At 43.2% G+C, this 18,476-nt stretch overlaps 1 protein-coding gene across 1 annotated transcript in view; it reads right to left on the bottom strand.

Annotated features, from left to right (window-relative positions):
• Nucleotides 1-18,476, bottom strand: part of FREM1 (FRAS1 related extracellular matrix 1) — an 84,475-nt gene that overhangs the window by 13,767 nt on the left and 52,232 nt on the right. The window contains exons 25-30 of the mRNA XM_081176001.1: nt 16,019-16,433; nt 13,941-14,142; nt 11,418-11,562; nt 4,487-4,616; nt 2,390-2,462; nt 52-201 (exon numbers count right to left, since the gene is read on the bottom strand). Coding sequence (XP_081032127.1) covers nt 52-201; nt 2,390-2,462; nt 4,487-4,616; nt 11,418-11,562; nt 13,941-14,142; nt 16,019-16,433 — 1,115 coding nt within the window. The remainder of the gene's footprint in view (nt 1-51; nt 202-2,389; nt 2,463-4,486; nt 4,617-11,417; nt 11,563-13,940; nt 14,143-16,018; nt 16,434-18,476) is intronic.

The following is an 18,476-nucleotide window of genomic DNA, read 5'->3' on the forward strand; positions in this document are numbered from 1 at the left end:
TTATCAGCCAAGATTGGTCCAGATTTTATTAAGAAGATCAAAACAGAATACCTCCTTTTGAGTCCAAAATTTTCACTGCAGCTTTTGTCCTACTGCCAAGAACAGCATTCACAGGAGAGATGAGAACCACTTCAAAGACCTCATCGTCTTCCTCTAATCCGTCATAGGTAATTGCTATATTCCACATCTTGGTTGACATCCCTACCAGAAGTAAACATTTTAATTACACTTTAATTGCTTTTTCAATCAACCTAGGTGTCGAAGAAATATATTAATTAACATGTCTACAGCTACAACAGACTAGCTTGTATGTACCATTGTGCTCCTGCCCACTGATTGGACTCCTGTGGTTTTTCCAAATAACACTAACTAGAGACCAAATTTGTTCCTGAGCAATGATGATTCCATTCACACAGTAACAAAGATCTGTTTTCTATAGAGTGGGAAATAATAGCAGGCAGTTCAGGGGGAAGGGCCGGATCGTCATGTAAATTTCAAAAAGAAATAAAAAGTGCTCCTCATCTTGAAATCTTAATTACAGAGAATCCACTATTGTTTTGAAATATTGTCATTATCAATCATCCACGACTAGTTCTGTTTTCAGCGTCAAGAACTTTGTTGCAAAGCTGGAGTCTTCATTGCAAATACCACATAATTTGTTGGCATCACACTGTCTATGAACTAAGGTAACTAGTGTGGCATATAGCCGCATCGGAAAATCACACAGGAGGAAGATTGAGATGGGAATCAGAGTTGCCACTAATACTGAGGCAAAACTGGAGGTTTCTGTTAGGTAAAAGGTCCAAGGAGTTTTGATGGAAGCAAACATCTGTCGGAGGATATAACACCATGATCGCCACTGAATTTCGCATCGTGCAAAATTGCAAAGCCAATTCTGAGGTTCTCGCCTGGGCAAAAGATCAGAGAAATTTCAAAGGAAGCAAAAAAAAGTGGGGGGAGGGGAAGAGCCTTGGCGAAAGCGGCAAAACTTCTCACACAACCTTGAAGGAGAAGCTGGCAGACTATAGCTCTAGAAGTTAAAAGCAAAGGACAATGCTTACCACCCTCCTAGACCATTAAACCCTGACTGGGCTCTGCAAAGGTGCCATAGTTTATTGTGAGTGTCTCAGAGCATGGACTGACCACAGGGAAAGACCAAATTCCAGTGCCCATGCTCCAGAAAGGTGCTAAGCTGGCACAGATGTTCTATGTCATGGAGCAGGTTCGTGTGGTGTATCACATATATGTGTTACATCAGCCGTTCAGACAACAATCTTCCCACAAGACTGTTGGCTCCCTTTGTGGGCAGTCACAGAAATGAAAGGAACATACAGGGATCCTGTCTCCTTAAGACAATTTGTACATGCAATGATTTCAGTCTGTGTATAGGGCTGCATCCACACCATGTATTTAAAAGGACATTACTTCCCCCCCCCAAAAAAAATCCTGGGAACTGTAGTTTAAATGTGTGAGTGTGCACAGCCTTGGATGGAACACTTTATATATAAGCTAAGCTGTAATTTTAATTATATTGCCTGCTATCCAACTCTGAATGCTTCCCAGAGTGGCAAGTGGTTAAAAGCAGTCCATTAAAACAACCAATGGTAAAACGTTAAAATGGCAGAACTCTTAACAAGAGAGTTACATGTTAAAACCACGTAAAATCAGCCAGCAAAGAACACACAGACACATATCAATAATGACTTAAACATATGGACAAATGAGAAGATATTGAAAAGTTAAGAAACTCAACGGCAAGAAACATTTTCTTTTTTTGTAAGCAATTTTTATTGAAAAATGTCAGCATAGGTAAAGGTAAAGGGACCGCTGACCATTAGGTCCAGTCGTGGAAGACTTTGCGGTTGCGGCACTCATCTCGATTTATTGGCCGAGGGAGCCAGCGTACAGCTTCCAAGTCATGTGGCCAGCATGACTAAGCCACTTCTGGCGAACCAGAGCAGCGCACGGAAACGCTGTTTACCTTCCCGTTTACCTACTTGCACTTTGATGTGCTTTTGAACAGCTAGGCTGGCAGGAGCAGGGACGAAGCAACAGGAGCTCACCCTGTCACGGGGATTCGAACCGCCAACCTTCTGATTGGAACGCCCTAGACTCTGTGGTTTAACCCACAGCACCTCCGGTGTTCATTTTTTATTGAAAAATGTCAATATAGAATACAATAAAAAGCCAGGAGGCTGGCTCTAATGGCTTGAGGACCCACTTCTTATGGGGCATTGCATCCTCATTAAGACAGGGTGAAACCCACCTCTCACCACAGTACCTCTGATTTGTCTGCACTGAACGTCAGTTTATATCACACTACCTGTTCACCACCACTTTTAATAAATTAATTAATTTTCAAGTTACTGCCCTCTGAGGCAGAGCTTACCTGGATCAAACTGAATAAGTTTAGAAGGAGCCGCAGTAAAATCCTTTCCTGATGAAGCAGTTACTTCATTGATCTAAGGTAGAAAATGGACAGAAAATGCACAGTATGAGGGGCTGAAACAAAGACTTGGCTGGATCCCTAGAACCAAAGCACACACCTAAACGCACTCTCTGGCCAGAGAGAGCCCCTGGCAGAGTTAAAAAAGTCACAAAAACAAGCATCAGTGTAGTGTGGGGATTTAGGCTCTTACACTTTTAATGTCCCATTTATTTTGCTACTGGAGCTTCCGTTTCTACCCTTGAACAAACTACACAGCTTAGTAAGTTTAACAATGCTTTACTTACACAGTTCCAAAATTCAAGTTCATGCATTTATTCATGCAGCAGCAAGTAAACACAGGCAGAAATCTTGGGCTACAAGATGAAATAGCTCTAAGCATGCAGTTGGAGATTGTAGCAAGCAACCTCAGGCATGTCCAATCTCAGTGAGTTCCTTCCAGGTGAGAGGTGTGACCTAGCTGATTCTAGCAATACAGATCTATGGTATTAATTACTTCATGCATTGACTAGCATTACACATGCTATAGTTACAGTATATGAGGCTGCAATATCCCAAAGATTTGTCCAGTTTCTAACTAAGACCAGACCTTATCTCAGAAAGGGGAAACACTTTTCCGAGGAAGGTAAGTATGCCATTATGCTTAATGCCATGGTCTAGCAGAGAAGTCTTTATCAACAAAGCCTCCAGACAAATTCTTAAGTCAATGCAATTTGTCTACAGTGTTTCATTACAGCAAGTTAAAGGTCAGTTCAAACCCACAAAAAATCCTCCCTCTGTGCACCCGAAGAGTAGATGGAGTTTAGAGATTCTAAAAGAGGTTTCAAAACCATGGGCATTTTTCCATTGAGTCATCAAGATGCAAGAAGTGACACATAAAATGCCACATGGAATGGAGAATGGGGCGGGGGCTAGAAGTGGTAAGCAGTTAACACGAGTTGAAATTTCCCCCCTCGTTTTTCATGCATGTTTGTATGTACATTTAATATGCTGCCAGATGAAGCAATCCAAAATGTTGTGACATCCTCTTGCATACAGTAGTATTCAATCAATGACTGTTGTGGGCAATGTATCTCGTCTGTGATACCAATGTGTCAGACCCTCCAAGGGTACCTATTTTCCAGGGACGTCCCTGATTTAGAGAAGCTATCCCAGTTTCTAATTTGATCCCACTTTTCCTTAGGATGTCCCTATTTTCATCGGAGAAATGTTGGAGGGGATGGAGTTATCCAACCCTAGAGTGTCTGCAGGCAATCCTGTATAGGGAAGGTTTTTAAAAAAACGTTTAATATTTTGCTATGTTTTTATATACAGTGGTACCTCTGGTTAAGTACTTAATTCGTTCCAGAGGTCCGTACTTAACTTGAAACTGTTCTTAACCTGAAGCACCACTTTAGCTAATGGGGCCTCCTGCTGCTACCGCACTGCCGGAGCACGATTTCTGTTCTCATCCTGAAGCAAAGTTCTTAACCTGAAGCACTATTTCTGGGTTAGCGGAGTCTGTAACCTGAAGCGTATGTAACCCGAGGTACCACTGTATATTGGAAACTGCCCAGAGTGGCTAGGGCAACCAAATGAAATGTGTGGGGTTTATGGAATGAGACGTCCCTATTTTCATCCTAGAAATGATGGAGGGCATGGAGGTGTGTGTGTGTGTGTGTGTGTGTGCGCATGTGCGCATTACTATTCCCTTAAAACCAGTGGTGTAACTCTCCCATGCTACACAAAAGGTGATTTTTCTTGTGTGTATTTATAAATGCTACCAATCTTTTGAGAGGAGCGTACTAATTCGTTTTGCTTTAATGGCAGGGACCAACATTGAAGTAGGTAGCAGCCAAAAAAACAACCCACCATTAGGCTTAGGGGATAAAACTGCACCCCCAAAGCCTGAGCAGGGTAGTTCTTTCGACACAAGGTAGGTCAGTTGGACTTATTCTGAGAAGACTTGTGTAGGACTGCACTTTGCAAACTAGCACTTTGCAAATCCTTCAACATCCTTAAACTATGCTCTATTTTCAGTTCCTTTTATGACAACGTTACCTTCACTGCAACAAAGGCAGAATCTGTGATGTACCCTGATCGGGTGATCCTCAAAGGCAGCACCTCCACATTTTCGCAAACTTCATATACATCCTGTTCCATTTCAATTTTTGACCATTTCAGTTCCAGTCTATTGGGGGGAAGGGAGAGAAAAAGAAAACACTGTATGCAGGAGAGGGGGAATTTGCAGAGAAAATCCAAAAGAAGTCCCTGATAGTTCAGGATCCAAGGCAGCTGACATTTCTTTCTTGCTGTCTGTGCAAACACACTTTTTCTACCAATGTATGAAGAAGAAGAAGAGTTTGGATTTGATATCCCGCCTTTCACTCCCTTTAAGGAGTCTCAAAGCGGCTAACATTCTCCTTTCCCTTCCTCCCCCACAACAAACACTCTGTGAGGTGAGTGGGGCTGAGAGACTTCAAAGAAGTGTGACTGGCCCAAGGTCACCCAGCAGCTGCATGTGGAGGAGCATGTGTTCAGGAGGAAACTGGTCCTAAGAGAGAAGCAAACAGGACTTAATTTGATAAAAGGCTTACCGGAGCTAAACCTTGGTTGTGCTTTCATGTTAAGGCTCCGTCTTCAAATTGCAATGTGTATTCATGGGAACAGAAATGCCTCCGAGCATGCACAGAACACGCATTCCCCTCACCGTGGAGTAGTGACAGCTGGTTCCCATGTTTTTAGAAGGCATTTAGGGCAAACACACAAACTCGCTGAGCTCTTTGGGCCCCCTGGATAATAATTTGGCTGAGGAATAACCCCCCCCCCAATGTTCAGGGGGCAGAGGAGGCTGAGTGTGGAGCCACAGCTTCCATGGCTGGCTTCTCCTCCTATTGCTGGAGAAAGAGACCCTTGTGCCTCCTGACTTTTAGAAGACATCTGAAAGCAGCCCTGTTTAGTGAAGTTTTTAATGTTTGGTGTTCTATTGTGCTTTTAATATTCTGTTGGGAGCCGCCCAGAGTGGCTGGGGAAACCCAGCCAGATGGACGAGGTATAATAATAATAATAATAATAATAACAACAACAACAACAACAACAACAACAACAACAACAACAACCTCCACTCTGCTGAGACAGGCAAGAGAGCAGCATTGTAAAAGTAGGCAGCAATGTGCCATAGTGAGACTCAAAGGCCTTCCTACTCTCATATGAGAGTGCCACATGCTACCTTTATCTGAAATCCTGAAGGGATACTGCCATCCAGTGTAGACAATACTGACAATACTGACGGACGAGTGGTCTGAATCCAGTTTCCAATCTTTCTACTCCCTGTGCACCAGTAGGCTGCTCAGAATCTATGGCTTCCCATTGATTAAAAAGCTTCTGGGCAGGAACTTCTGTTGGATGAAACCTGAGGCATAAATATAACCTGCACCCTACATATGGAACTGCCTGTAAGATCTCAACAGTTTGGAGCAAAGTCACTATTCCTCGTTTATAGGTTAGCAATATTTTTTTAAAGACTGAATGCAGAGTCATCTAGTGGCCAATTATGGAACGGAAGCGAATTCTTTACACAACACCATTTCCATGTGCCCCCAAAACAAATGCTTGAGTGCTGTTTTTCTAGGAAAAAAGTTACTGGAACTCACCGTGAACACCCCCTGCCTTGTTTTCTTAAAATGGCAATGGTACCCACCTGAGAGGTGCCGGAACTAAGTTCCGGCTGGGAAAAATGCCCTGGTTATATCCACCAAGGTTTCTCCTCCAGAAAGCTTGGTTCAGTTACACTACGAGGCTCTCGGCAGGAAATTGAAGCAACTAAATGCACAAATTGTCATCTCGTCTGTCCTCCCAGTTGAACGACGTGGCCCAGGGAGAGAGGGGAAAATAGTGGAAGTGAACAGCTGGCTTCGCAAATGGTGTAAACAGGAACGGTTTGGATTCTTAGATCACGGACTGCAGTTTCTTGAAGATGGACTTCTGGCAAGTGATGGGCTGCACCTCACAACGGTTGGGAGGAATGTTTTTGCCAAAAATCTCAGAAACCTCATCAGGAGGGCTTTAAACTGACTAATGTGGGGGAGGGAGACAGTGCTCCTGAAGGTAGGAGTCTATCAATTAATGAAGATGATCATCCAAATGTCATAGACCAAATGGAGCAAACAGCACGCGGACCTAGTGGTGGGAGGAAAAAATCCTTAAATAAGAGACACGGGGGAATGATTAATGGACTTCAATGTCTGTACACTAATGCGCAAAGCATGGGAAATAAACAAGATGAGCTTGAGCTCTTGGTACAGCAAACTAAATAGACATAATAGGCATCACTGAAACCTGGTGGGATAAGTCCCACGATTGGAATGTAATAATGGGGGGATACAATCTATTTCAGAGAAACAGACCAGACAAGAAAGGAGGAGGAGTGGCGTTATATGTCAGGGATGTGTATACCTGTGAAGAGATCCAAGATTTAGAACCTCAAAGCCAATGTGAGAGCATTTGGGTCAAAATTAAGGGAGAGAAGAATAACAGAGACCTCATTGTGGGAGTTTACTAGAGATCCCCAAGCCAAACGGAGGACATAGATGATGCCTTCCTGGAACAGATGGCCAAGCATGCAAAAGGAAGGGAGATAGTAGTAATGGGGGACTTCAATTACCCGGATATTTGTTGGACGTCAAACTCAGCCAAGAGCATAAGGTCAAACAGATTCCTCACTGGCCTTGCAGACAACTTCATTGTCCAGAAAGTGGGAGAAGCAACAAGAGGAACAGCCATTTTAGATCTGGTCCTAACCAATGTTGATGACCTGGTTAGTGGGGTAGAAGTGGAAGGATCATTAGGCGCGAGTGATCATGCTCTTCTGAAGTTTACTATACAGCGGAAAGGAGCAGCCAAGCATACTAGGACTCAATTTCTTGACTTTAAGAAAGCCGACTTCCTAAAACTTAGGGAAGTGCTGGGTGAGATCCCATGGACAGCAATACTAAAAGGAAAGGGAGTTCATGATGGCTGGGAGTTTATTAAGAGGGAGATAGTAAAAGCACAACGTCAGGCAATACCAATGAGACGGAAACATGGAAGGTGCCTAAAGAAGCCAGGGTGGCTATCTAAAGAACTTTTAACTGAATTAAGATTAAAAAAGGATGTGTACAAAAAATGGAAAAGGGGGGAAACCACCAAAGAGGAATTCAAACAAATAGCCAGCACGTGTAGACACAAAGTCAGAAAAGCTAAAGCACAGAATGAACTCAGGCTTGCTAGAGAGGTTAAAAGCAACAAAAAAGGCTTTTATGGGTATGTTCGTAGCAAAAGGAAGAACAAAGAAACAGTGGGGTCACTCAGAGGAGAAGATAGTGAAATGCAAACAGGGGACACAGAAAGGGCTGAACTCCTCAATGCCTTCTTTGCCTCAGTCTTCTCCGATAAAGAAAACAATGCCCGACCTGAAGAATTTGGAGCAAATGATTCAGCAAAGGAAACACAGCCCAGAATAACTAAGGAGACAGTACAAGAATATTTGGCTAGTTTAGATGTATTCAAGTCTCCAGGGCCAGATGAACTGCATCCAAGAGTATTAAAAGAACTGGCAGATGTGATCTCAGAACCACTGGCAGTCATCTTCGAGAAATCCTGGAGAACAGGCGAAGTCCCGGCAGACTGGAGGAGGGCAAATGTTGTCCCTATTTTCAAAAAGGGGAAAAGAGAGGACCCAAATAATTACCGCCCAGTCAGTCTGACATCAATAGCAGGGAAGATTCTGGAGCAGATCATTAAGCAAACAGTCTGTGAGCACCTAGAAAGGAATGCTGTGATCACCAATAGTCAGCATGGATTTCTGAAAAATAAGTCATGTCAGACTAACCTGATCTCATTTTTTGACAGAATTACAAGCCTGGTAGATGAAGGGAACTCAGTGGATATAGCCTACCTTGATTTCAGTAAGGCATTTGACAAGGTGCCCCATGATATTCTTGTAAATAAGCTGGTAAAATGCGGTCTTGACTCTGCTACCACTCAGTGGATTTGTAACTGGCTGACTGACCGAACCCAAAGGGTGCTCATCAATGGTTCCTCTTCATCCTGGAGAAGAGTGACTAGTGGGGTGCCACAGGGTTCTGTCTTGGGCCCGGTCTTATTTAACATCTTTATCAACGACTTGGATGATGGACTCAAGGGCATCCTGATCAAATTTGCAGATGACACCAAACTGGGAGGGGTGGCTAACACCCCAGAGGACAGGATCACACTTCAAAACGACCTTGACAGATTAGAGAACTGGGCAAAAACAAACAAAATGAATTTTAACAGGGAGAAATGTAAAGTATTGCACTTGGGCAAAAAAAATGAGAGGCACAAATACAAGATGGGTGACACCTGGCTTGAGAGCAGTACATGTGAAAAGGATCTAGGAGTCTTGGTTGACCACAAACTTGACATGAGCCAACAGTGTGACGCGGCAGCTAAAAAAGCCAATGCAATTCTGGGCTGCATCAATAGGAGTATAGCATCTAGATCAAGGGAAGTAATAGTGCCACTGTATTCTGCTCTGGTCAGACCACACCTGGAGTACTGTGTCCAGTTCTGGGCACCACAATTCAAGAAGGACACTGACAAACTGGAACGTGTCCAGAGGAGGGCAACCAAAATGGTCAAAGGCCTGGAAACGATGCCTTATGAGGAACGGCTAAGGGAGCTGGGCATGTTTAGCCTGGAGAAGAGGAGGTTAAGGGGTGATATGATAGCCATGTTCAAATATATAAAAGGATGTCACATAGAGGAGGGAGAAAGGTTGTTTTCTGCTGCTCCAGAGAAGCGGACACGGAGCAATGGATCCAAACTACAAGAAAGAAGATTCCACCTAAACATTAGGAAGAACTTCCTGACAGTAAGAGCTGTTCGACAGTGGAATTTGCTGCCAAGGAGTGTGGTGGAGTCTCCTACTTTGGAGGTCTTTAAGCAGAGGCTTGACAACCATATGTCAGGAGTGCTCTGATGGTGTTTCCTGCTTGGCAGGGGGTTGGACTCGATGGCCCTGGTGGTCTCTTCCAACTCTATGATTCTATGATTCTATGATTCTATGATTCTATGATCTAAATTTAGTATCTAAAAGATATGATCTGATTTAAAACCCTTCCAAGTAAAAGAAAAAGAAAAAAAGAACAGCAAACAGAAAAAAAGAAAAAAAGTTGTGCACACAAAACAGAACTGATTGTCCAATTTTTGTTTGCTTGAGTGGAAGTATATCAGATTTTAAAAATAGGAAGAAGGAGGCTCCCCACCATCTGAGTCTAATACTTACCATAGTATCGGTGCAGCGTAAACCAATGAGAGTAAACAGTATTTATAGAAATGCACCCAAGCAGCCCAAGAGGTTGTAAAGTTGTCTCTACTTAAAATAAAGCACAAGAACAAAGAGATGTGCAGCATGCTTAACTCTGAGCCAGTATGGATGTTGCATTGATCTTCTTGGAAGAATGAAAATTGGGGACATTTAAACAAGCAAGCGTCCCCCAGATGTGGCGCTAATGCAACTCAAAATGTCCTAGGACCCGCAGGATTCTTTCTTAGATTCATGCTGTCTTACGCACCCACTCAAATTACTTGTGCTGCAATTGGATTTGTACGGCTACCTTCTATATTTGCCACCACTGTCATAAACAGAGCATTTGCAGGCAGCTGTTAGTTAAACATTATTAGAGGGAAGAAAGAATTTGGAGGGATATTTATACCCTTTTGTTATGTGAAGTTTTTAAAAAACTCACTGAAAATTATTCCATATATTTGGGACATGTTACCAACCCAGATCTAGAGTGACCTCTAGCTGCAGAAAGCTGCATCTAGATGCAATTTTCGCATGCACAACTTAGCAACAGAATGTGCTTAATTTGCAGTCAAACTTCCCATCTTACAAGCACATATATAACTAATAATTGCCATCATTAGTATTATTTCTGTCATATTTCACAGCAGGCAAATAGCTTGCCAGCCTTTCTCTGCTACCGTGAGGACTGTGTGTCTTGTCAACAAGTACTGCCTTAGTAAGAAAAGAGGATAAACCTTCCTAAATCTGAATGCTTGCATATACACTGTGAAAATGAGAAAAAAAGAAAGAAAACATGATGGATTGGTGTTATGCCACAATCCATTGCATATTTGTGCAAACTGAAAATATCACTGTATACTTAAGTACAGGCTCTTTTCACAAATGTGAAATGTTAAGGCTAAAGACTGCTTTCCAGAAGTGAAATTGTCTGATTCTGAAATCCTTCTCTTTAATCTCAGAAGTTTGGATGATTCAGGAAAGATGGTTTGCGACTGGCCAATGATATTCTTCTCATCATCCCTTCAAAGTTTCAGGATCAATCTCCAGTAATGAAAACAGATTCCAAGATTGAAGGTGTAAGGCCATGTTAGATAATGCCAAATACTTTTCTAATTTTGAGAAAAACTAAATACATAAAGCTGACAGATTTTCTTGAACAAGTATGTAAACTCTGATAACAAGAGTTCAAAAGTATTTCAAAAGTCTTCATCCTACTTCAACAGTAAAATGTCACATTTACCTATTTTCTGCCATTTATAGTCACATAAATGTTTTCTCTGACAACTTTTACCGCAACACGCCAACTACTCCTAGCCTGGCATCCTCACAAAGCTGTTTGTAAGGATAAGAGGTTAATGTATGTGGAACACTTTGAATGTCGTAAAAGTCCTAAGTATAATGTACATAATCACTAAGAGCCAACATAGCACCAACTCCACAGACAATTCTCTTTCTCTATTTTTTTAAAGGCCTACAATTATTTTTTCTAACTCCTTCCTTCTAGATCCTGTAAATAATCCTGCTGCTCAAACCTGTGACCCAGCAAAAGGTTTCTGCTTCAAAACCTTCAGCAACTGACCTGACTTAAGGGAGGAAACAAACAACCAACCAACAAATGCTATGAGCAATGCAAGTGTTTGGAGAATGAAAGCTCTAACTTACATCTGAGGCATTGCAGAGTTTCCTTCAGGATCGGTAACTTGAAACTCCAGGTCTTCTGAATTCCCCTCCCAGTAACGGTCAATGACATAAAGTATGGTTTTGCTCTTTAAATCCTTCTGACTGAATTCATGCTGAATAAATCCACCTGAGAAAATGAATGAAGAAATGTGACGTCAATCCACTATACCCAACAAACCAATACAGTGGTACCTCAGGTTACGTACGCTTCAGGTTACATACGCTTCATGTTACAGACTCCGCTAACCCAGAAATATTACCTTGGGTTAAGAACTTTGCTTCAGGATGAGAACAGAAATTGTGCTCCGGCAGCACGGCGGCAGCAGGAGGCCCCATTAGCTAAAGTGGTGTTTCAGGTTAAGAACAGTTTCAGGTTAAGAATGGACCTCTGGAATGAATTAAGTACTTAACCCAAGGTACCACTGTATAACTTGCCATATTAAGGGGCCCTGAGGAACTGGAGGTGACTCTCACTGTATCAAGTACTGAGGCATATCTTCAGCTAATCTTCAGTTGAGCTGGGTCTGGGTGCTTTACTATTATTCCCTTTGCCCAAGGATGGCCCCAGCCATCTTGGTGCCTGAGATACCCTGAGCAAACAGTGCTCCTGCCACTCCCAAGTCAAGGGGCATGGTACTTAAAGACGTTCAAATTATTTTGGCTGTTGTAATATGAGTGCTCAGCAGTTGCGAACTAGCAGCTCATTGTTTACATCATGTGATTCTTGTGATGTGACTGAGCGTGAGACAGGATGTTCTTCGTTCTTCTCAAGGTTGTGTTCTCAGTGTAACTTGAGACCTTCCTGTTGTTGTTGCAAAGGGGGAGTCAGTGAGATGCTCAGAGGTTTCTGAGAGAGCAGACATGCTTTGTGCAAGCTTGTGTACAGTGTACAGTCCAGGAATAAAAGTAGAATGATTTAGACTACTTTCAGACTGTTTTACTTTCTTCTGCTGACATGCAAGGGGAAAGGGAGTGTGCATCTCTCAAGAGTGAGGTGTCGCTTGTCACTTAACTCAGATCTCCCTGGTCTGACCGAAGACCAGCCAGGGGCAGATCACCGGCAACAGGCCCCAGTGCCTGGGAAGAGGAGTCTGCCTTTCCCGAGGGGGCCGGTTTCCAACTTTGGCACCTGAGGCAGAACCACACCATCTGCTCCCTGGCAACAACCCCGCTACAACAACAATAAATTTAATAATTGACCATTTCCTGCTCCTTCATTATATCCCAGTCTTAGGCAAACACCTCACTCTGTCTAATGGTAGGCCTGGCCCTGTCACAGCACCTAAAGTCGTCAGATGCATCTAACACATACAATTCCATAAGCCTACAACAACAATAAATTTAATAATTGACCATTTCCTGCTCCTTCATTATATCCCAGTCTTAGGCAAACATCTCACTCTGTCTAATGGTAGGCCTGGCCCTGTCACAGCACCTAAAGTCGTCAGATGCATCTAACACATACAATTCCATAAGCCTTCATAGTATTTTCCCCCTAACACTTGCACCTTATGGTCAAGGGTGACATTGGGGGAGGGGCGAGGGCCCCTCAAAATTTTCAAGGAGGGGTTTAGGCCCTTCAATATTCTGCGGTGATGTGCACACACTGGGCATGCATGGTGTGCGATGTGCTGACGTCACTTGTGCATGCTGCATGGCATGCTCACATCACACGTGCAAGCCATGTGGCTTGCAAGCAACACGGCACCATAGAATCATAGAATCATAGAGTTGGAAGAGACCACATGTTGCATGGCAAGCCAGTGCTCTTCAGGTGTTATGAAAATTGGTGAGTTACCACATGATGTGTGTGTGTGTGTGTGTGTGTGTGTGTGTGTGTGTGTGTGTGTGAATGTGCTAGCTCTGCTCCTGTTTTTGTCGCCTTCCATGAGTTGGAAGACAACCGTCTTGCCACAGAGAGTGTCAGGGCTCCATGCGCAATTGAGAGCCCTGATTTTTACAGGGTCCCACAACATGCAGGGAGCCTCCACAAATACAAGAGGCTCCTTGCTGCTGGTAGTTGCACTACAACTTGCGAAAGGCAACAAAAATGTCGAGAGGCTGTGTGTGAAGCTAACACACTTGCCACGGCGGCCTTTTCGTCATGTAGTAACTTTTTTGTAACATCTAAAGAGGTATTTTGGTTTTTTTTTAAGTTCCACACTACTTTGATTAAAAAGCCAACATACACTGCAAGTGTGGTTTCTGCTTTTAAGAAGGAATCGTATTAATTTCTGAGTCCCGCTCTGAGTTCATAGAATACAACTGGGTCATACAGCAAAATGAAATAACTAGGTTATGAAAAGAATCAATGACTCCCACAAACTTGGGTCTTACACACTTTTCTGCAGCGGTCTATTTCAGTCTGCTTTTCTGACACTTTCTCCTGAAATAACGTTTCCAGGAAAATTCTTCTGTAACAAGTCTACTTAGAAGGATCAATTGCAGTACTACCCAACACAATGTATCTTGTGAACTACATGGAAAGGGGAAATGACACTATACCTGTTGTTACATTTTGCAAGTAGCCGTACCGAGGTCCTCGCAAAATCTTGAAAATTATTTGTTCATCATCTCCATCACAATCTGATGCCTTCAGGGCCCGGGAAGTAATGTAAATACCAAAGTTGCCATTTTTCAGAAGTTCTACATCTGAAGCAGCACGAAGGTGGACAATTTCTGGTGCTGCTTTGGCTGGGCTGTCCACCTAAAGCAAAAATTAATGCTCACTATTACTGATCAAAGGTTAGATATGGAAGGAAGGAAGGAAGGAAGGAAGGAAGGAAGGAAGGAGCAACACACTCCCTTACCCTTGCCCTATTATAGCCAAGGCTCTACTTTTTGACGCCATACATGTCATCAAAACAGGGGTCTTAAACCCAAATCAGTTTGATGAATTAGCCTATATAAGTCCTAGAACACTGAAACTTGAGATACATGCAAATTACTACAACTTTGTGTATGTATGTGTCAGGGAACTGACATCAGAGCGAGAGGCGAAGGGAGGGCTCCCAGATTCTGCAGGCGAAGGACCCAGCACCAGGGGGAGAAGCAGCTCGGTACAGGGGGAAGGAAATCAGCGCAACACCCGGGATATGGGGGAGGCGGAGGGAGAGCTCCGGGATTCTTCTCTGGACATCAGTGAGGAGAGCACAGGTCCTCCACTACCCACGCCCTCCCTGCGCAGAAGACTCCCGCGCAGTCAGAGAAGGAGGCGTTTGGGAGTCAGACAGCTTCTATGCTGGAAGAGGTTTAAGAAACGCCCACAGACAGATTCTGCTAGCGACTGAGACAGCCGCGCGGAGATGGGCTGTGCAGTCAGAACGGTTTAACCAAGGCAATTAAGCCTAGAGAGGTGGCAGTTTACGCACGAGTAACTCATACCCATTACAGCATGTTTATGATGAAAAGCCCCCTTCATGCAAGAATCATGTGAAGGGGCATAGAAAGAGCCTATGTCTCTAGCCCCATGCCCCAATTCATGTGGCTTCTCAGTTCCTCCCCCAACATCCATATGTTACCATGGGGAAAAGCGATGTGCCATTTCTTCACACATTCTCGAAGCCTGTATGACTATGAGCTTGGATGCCTCAAGTTTACACACACAGGCTTTTCATGTTAAACATCCATGCCTAATGTGTGGGCATTGGGAAATGATCAGAGACAGAAGCACAGTCCCTCAACCACTATCTACAGTTGATGCCCTTTTATGCAATTCACACATGAAGGGGGCTAAAGAAGACAGGAAAAATCAAGGCAACATAAAACATTTCATTTGGCATACAAGCAGTTCAAGACATCCTCATTGATAAAGAAGTAGGAATGTTCCCAATACAAAATAGTAAAAATACAAAGGGAAAACAAGAGAAAGAGAGAAGAGAGAAAGAGAACAAACAGGCCAAAGTTAAAAGGATGAAAGAAGGAGGAAAAACAGAGAAGGGAAAAACAGAGATGTACTTGCACATCTCTATCTGCCAATTGTATGTATATGGGTGGGGGAAAGAAGTCATTTGCCTTGGACTGAGGACACAAACAGGAAGGGGACAGTTGGAGGAGGGGAGTCCCTACATGAAAGGCAGGGTAGAAAGGGTCTCCCAGGGTGAGACTGGGAGATGATGTAGGCTCCCAGGTAGGAGATGGGAGAATCTACCTCTCTGTATGTGGATAAATGACAGGATATATATGATGTAATATGGTAAAGGGCCTTACAGGTATTTTCTTCCCTCTTCCTCTTTCTTTCTTTCTTTCTTTCTTTCTTTCTCGCTCTCTTTTTAAAAAAATATTCTCGTTCTGTAGACTAGTTTGATTCTTATTGTATTTTATCTCAAAAATTGTCAATACCAATATTTTAACAAATTAATAAAGAAGTATGGAAATGGAATAGCTAACCGTCAAAACTTGGGACATTAAGCTTACTTCTTTATTCTACAGAACGTATCTATCACCATTCCGTAGTGCTTCTGGGGTGGTTTTTTTTAAAAAAATAACAGAATAAAATACAGCACGATAGAATCCTAAAACCTGCATCAAAATGAAGCTAAAGACAATAGTGTGTGTGCATGTGTGTGTGTGCAGGAACTTGCCTGGATGCTGAACGCCAAGGGCTCTAGTTGCACCTTGTTATTTACTATGAAGCCTTCATTCACTCCATCTGTTGCCACAAATGTAAATCTGTCAATCCGAGAATCCCCTCCTCCATGTCTATAAGCAATGTTCAGATTGTCCACATCTTGTTGGCTGAAGCTTTGCTGCCATAGGCCAGACATTCTGTTGAAGAGCTGGCCGTACTGTGGGAGCTGTGCTAGGAGAAAGGAGAGGTTTTGCGGATCTGTGTCTGGGTCCGAGAGCTGAAGAATGTCTGGAGAAAGGAACGCAATGCCACCTTCGAGTAAGGTCAAGCCTTTGTTCTTGGCCACTGTGGGTAAGGCTTGGTCCACTGTCTCCAGGATGATCTCAAACTCTCCGTGTTTTGTCCTTAGTCCATTGCTGATGATGAATCTGGCAAAAAGAGGCAAGTGTTCCTGTTTCACCATCTACTGAAATGAAATATAACAGACACCTTTACTAAAGGGTTTGCCTCTCGGTTACTCTGAGAACATATCAAGACCCCCAGTCTCTGAAAGAATGACACTCATGAGTGGCAGACACAAAGTCTGTGAACTTAAGAGACAGCATTCAAATGATTTATGATCAAACCAACTGCATAAATGGACTGTAAGTTGTGGGAATGGTTATGAGGATGCAGATACGTCATTGCACCCATGTTTCAGTATTCTGTTATGTTTCTTTTCAGTGACCCCAAATTGCCGTGGAAGTGTTTGTTTACTTTAAGGATCGGCATGCCACTTTTATGGTGTTCAACTCTTGTTTCAAAATGTTAAAGCATTACTGATAAACGAACACAGCTATGAGCTGCCCAAGGGAGGAGGCCAGCAGCAATGGCCATGGAAAGAATATGGAGAGGCAGCCGCTGCTGCCACCGCTGCCAATCGGGAAAAGCGGCGGCTCATCCTCCACCCCAAGCTCAGCAGAGATGGCACTGGAGGGGGAAATAGGGACATTCCGGGATCAAAGCGGAAGCCAATATGGCTTTTGTAATTCTGGGACTGTCCCTGGAAAATGGAGACACTTGGAGGGTATGCAATTGCACATGATCTACTAGAAATATAATTCAGGTAGGTAGCCATGTTGGTCTGATGCAGTCGAGATATATATATATATACACACACACACACACACACACACAGTAGCACCTTGGAGACCAACAAAGTTTGTTCTTGGTATAAGCTTTTGTGTGCATGCACACTTCTTGGTGTATCTGAAGAAGTGTGCATTCACACAAAAGCTTATACCAGGGGTCAGCAAACTTTTTCAGCAGGGGGCCGGTCCACTGTCCCTCAGACCTTGTGGAGGGCCGGACTATATTTTGAAAAAAATATTGAACAAATTCCTATGCCCCACAAATAACCCAGAGATGCATTTTAAATAAAAGCCCACATTCTACTCATGTAAAAACATGCTGATTCCTGGACCATCTGTGAGCCAGATTTAGAAGGCAATTGGGCCAGATCCGGCCCCTGGGCCTTAGTTTGCCTACCCATGGCTTAAACTAAGAACAAACTTAGTTGGTTTCTAAGGTGCTATTGGACATTTTTTTATATATATTTAGAAATAGAATGTTGATTTAAAGTCTGCTACCGTTGTCAGCCAAGTTTCCTCTCTCCAATGAACTATTATTTTGTATAAAAATGAAAGCTGCCTGGCAGCAGGCCTTCAAGGTCACAGCAGGCAGGGGTCTTCCTCAGCTCTTCTATGTGAGTGCCTTTGAGACAGGAACAACTCTTAATTGGGGTGTGCATTGAGCCACAGGCATTTTGTTCATATATACAAACCAATGAATATTTGAAACACTTATTTCACCTTAGCCCTAGGTCAAAGGTCAGAGCTAGAACTCTTGAGGTCCGAAAAGCCTTGATACCATTGGGGTTGTGTGGCTGATTCTTGATGTAGAGTTTGTGACCTCTTGGCCCAAGAAACTGCTGATATTCAAGTTACTACCCTGAAAACTTCCACTGATGATTCAGAGGTGACAAATGTGTGCAGGCATTATGCCATCAAACGGATGGGGAAAAGAGCAGGCAGGCTCGATGCTTTATAAGAGTAAGAAATATATTTACTGAAGGTAAATATGTTCCCACCTGAGAAAAACTGCAGCAGCTGTCTGAACTGACCTAATGTTTGTTCCAGCAGTAAAACGGATGTCCTGTCATCAGTTTAGTTATATCACAGCTTCAGCTGGAATGAAAGCAATGATGTGGATGTAGTCATACCTTGGTTCGCAAATGGCTTAGTTGTTGAACAAATCGGCTCCCGAATGCCAAAAATCCAGAAGTAAGTGTTCCGGCTTTCAAACGTTTTTCAGAAGCTGAACATCCGACTCAGCTTCCACTTGCGTGCAGGAAGTTCCTGCAGCCAATTGGAAGCCACACCTTGGTTTTTGAATGCTTTAGGAGTCGAACAAATTAAGTTCGAGAACCAATG

Source organism: Podarcis bocagei, assembly GCF_964188305.1.
Source record: "Podarcis bocagei genome assembly, chromosome: 17".
NCBI lineage: Eukaryota > Metazoa > Chordata > Lepidosauria > Squamata > Lacertidae > Podarcis > Podarcis bocagei.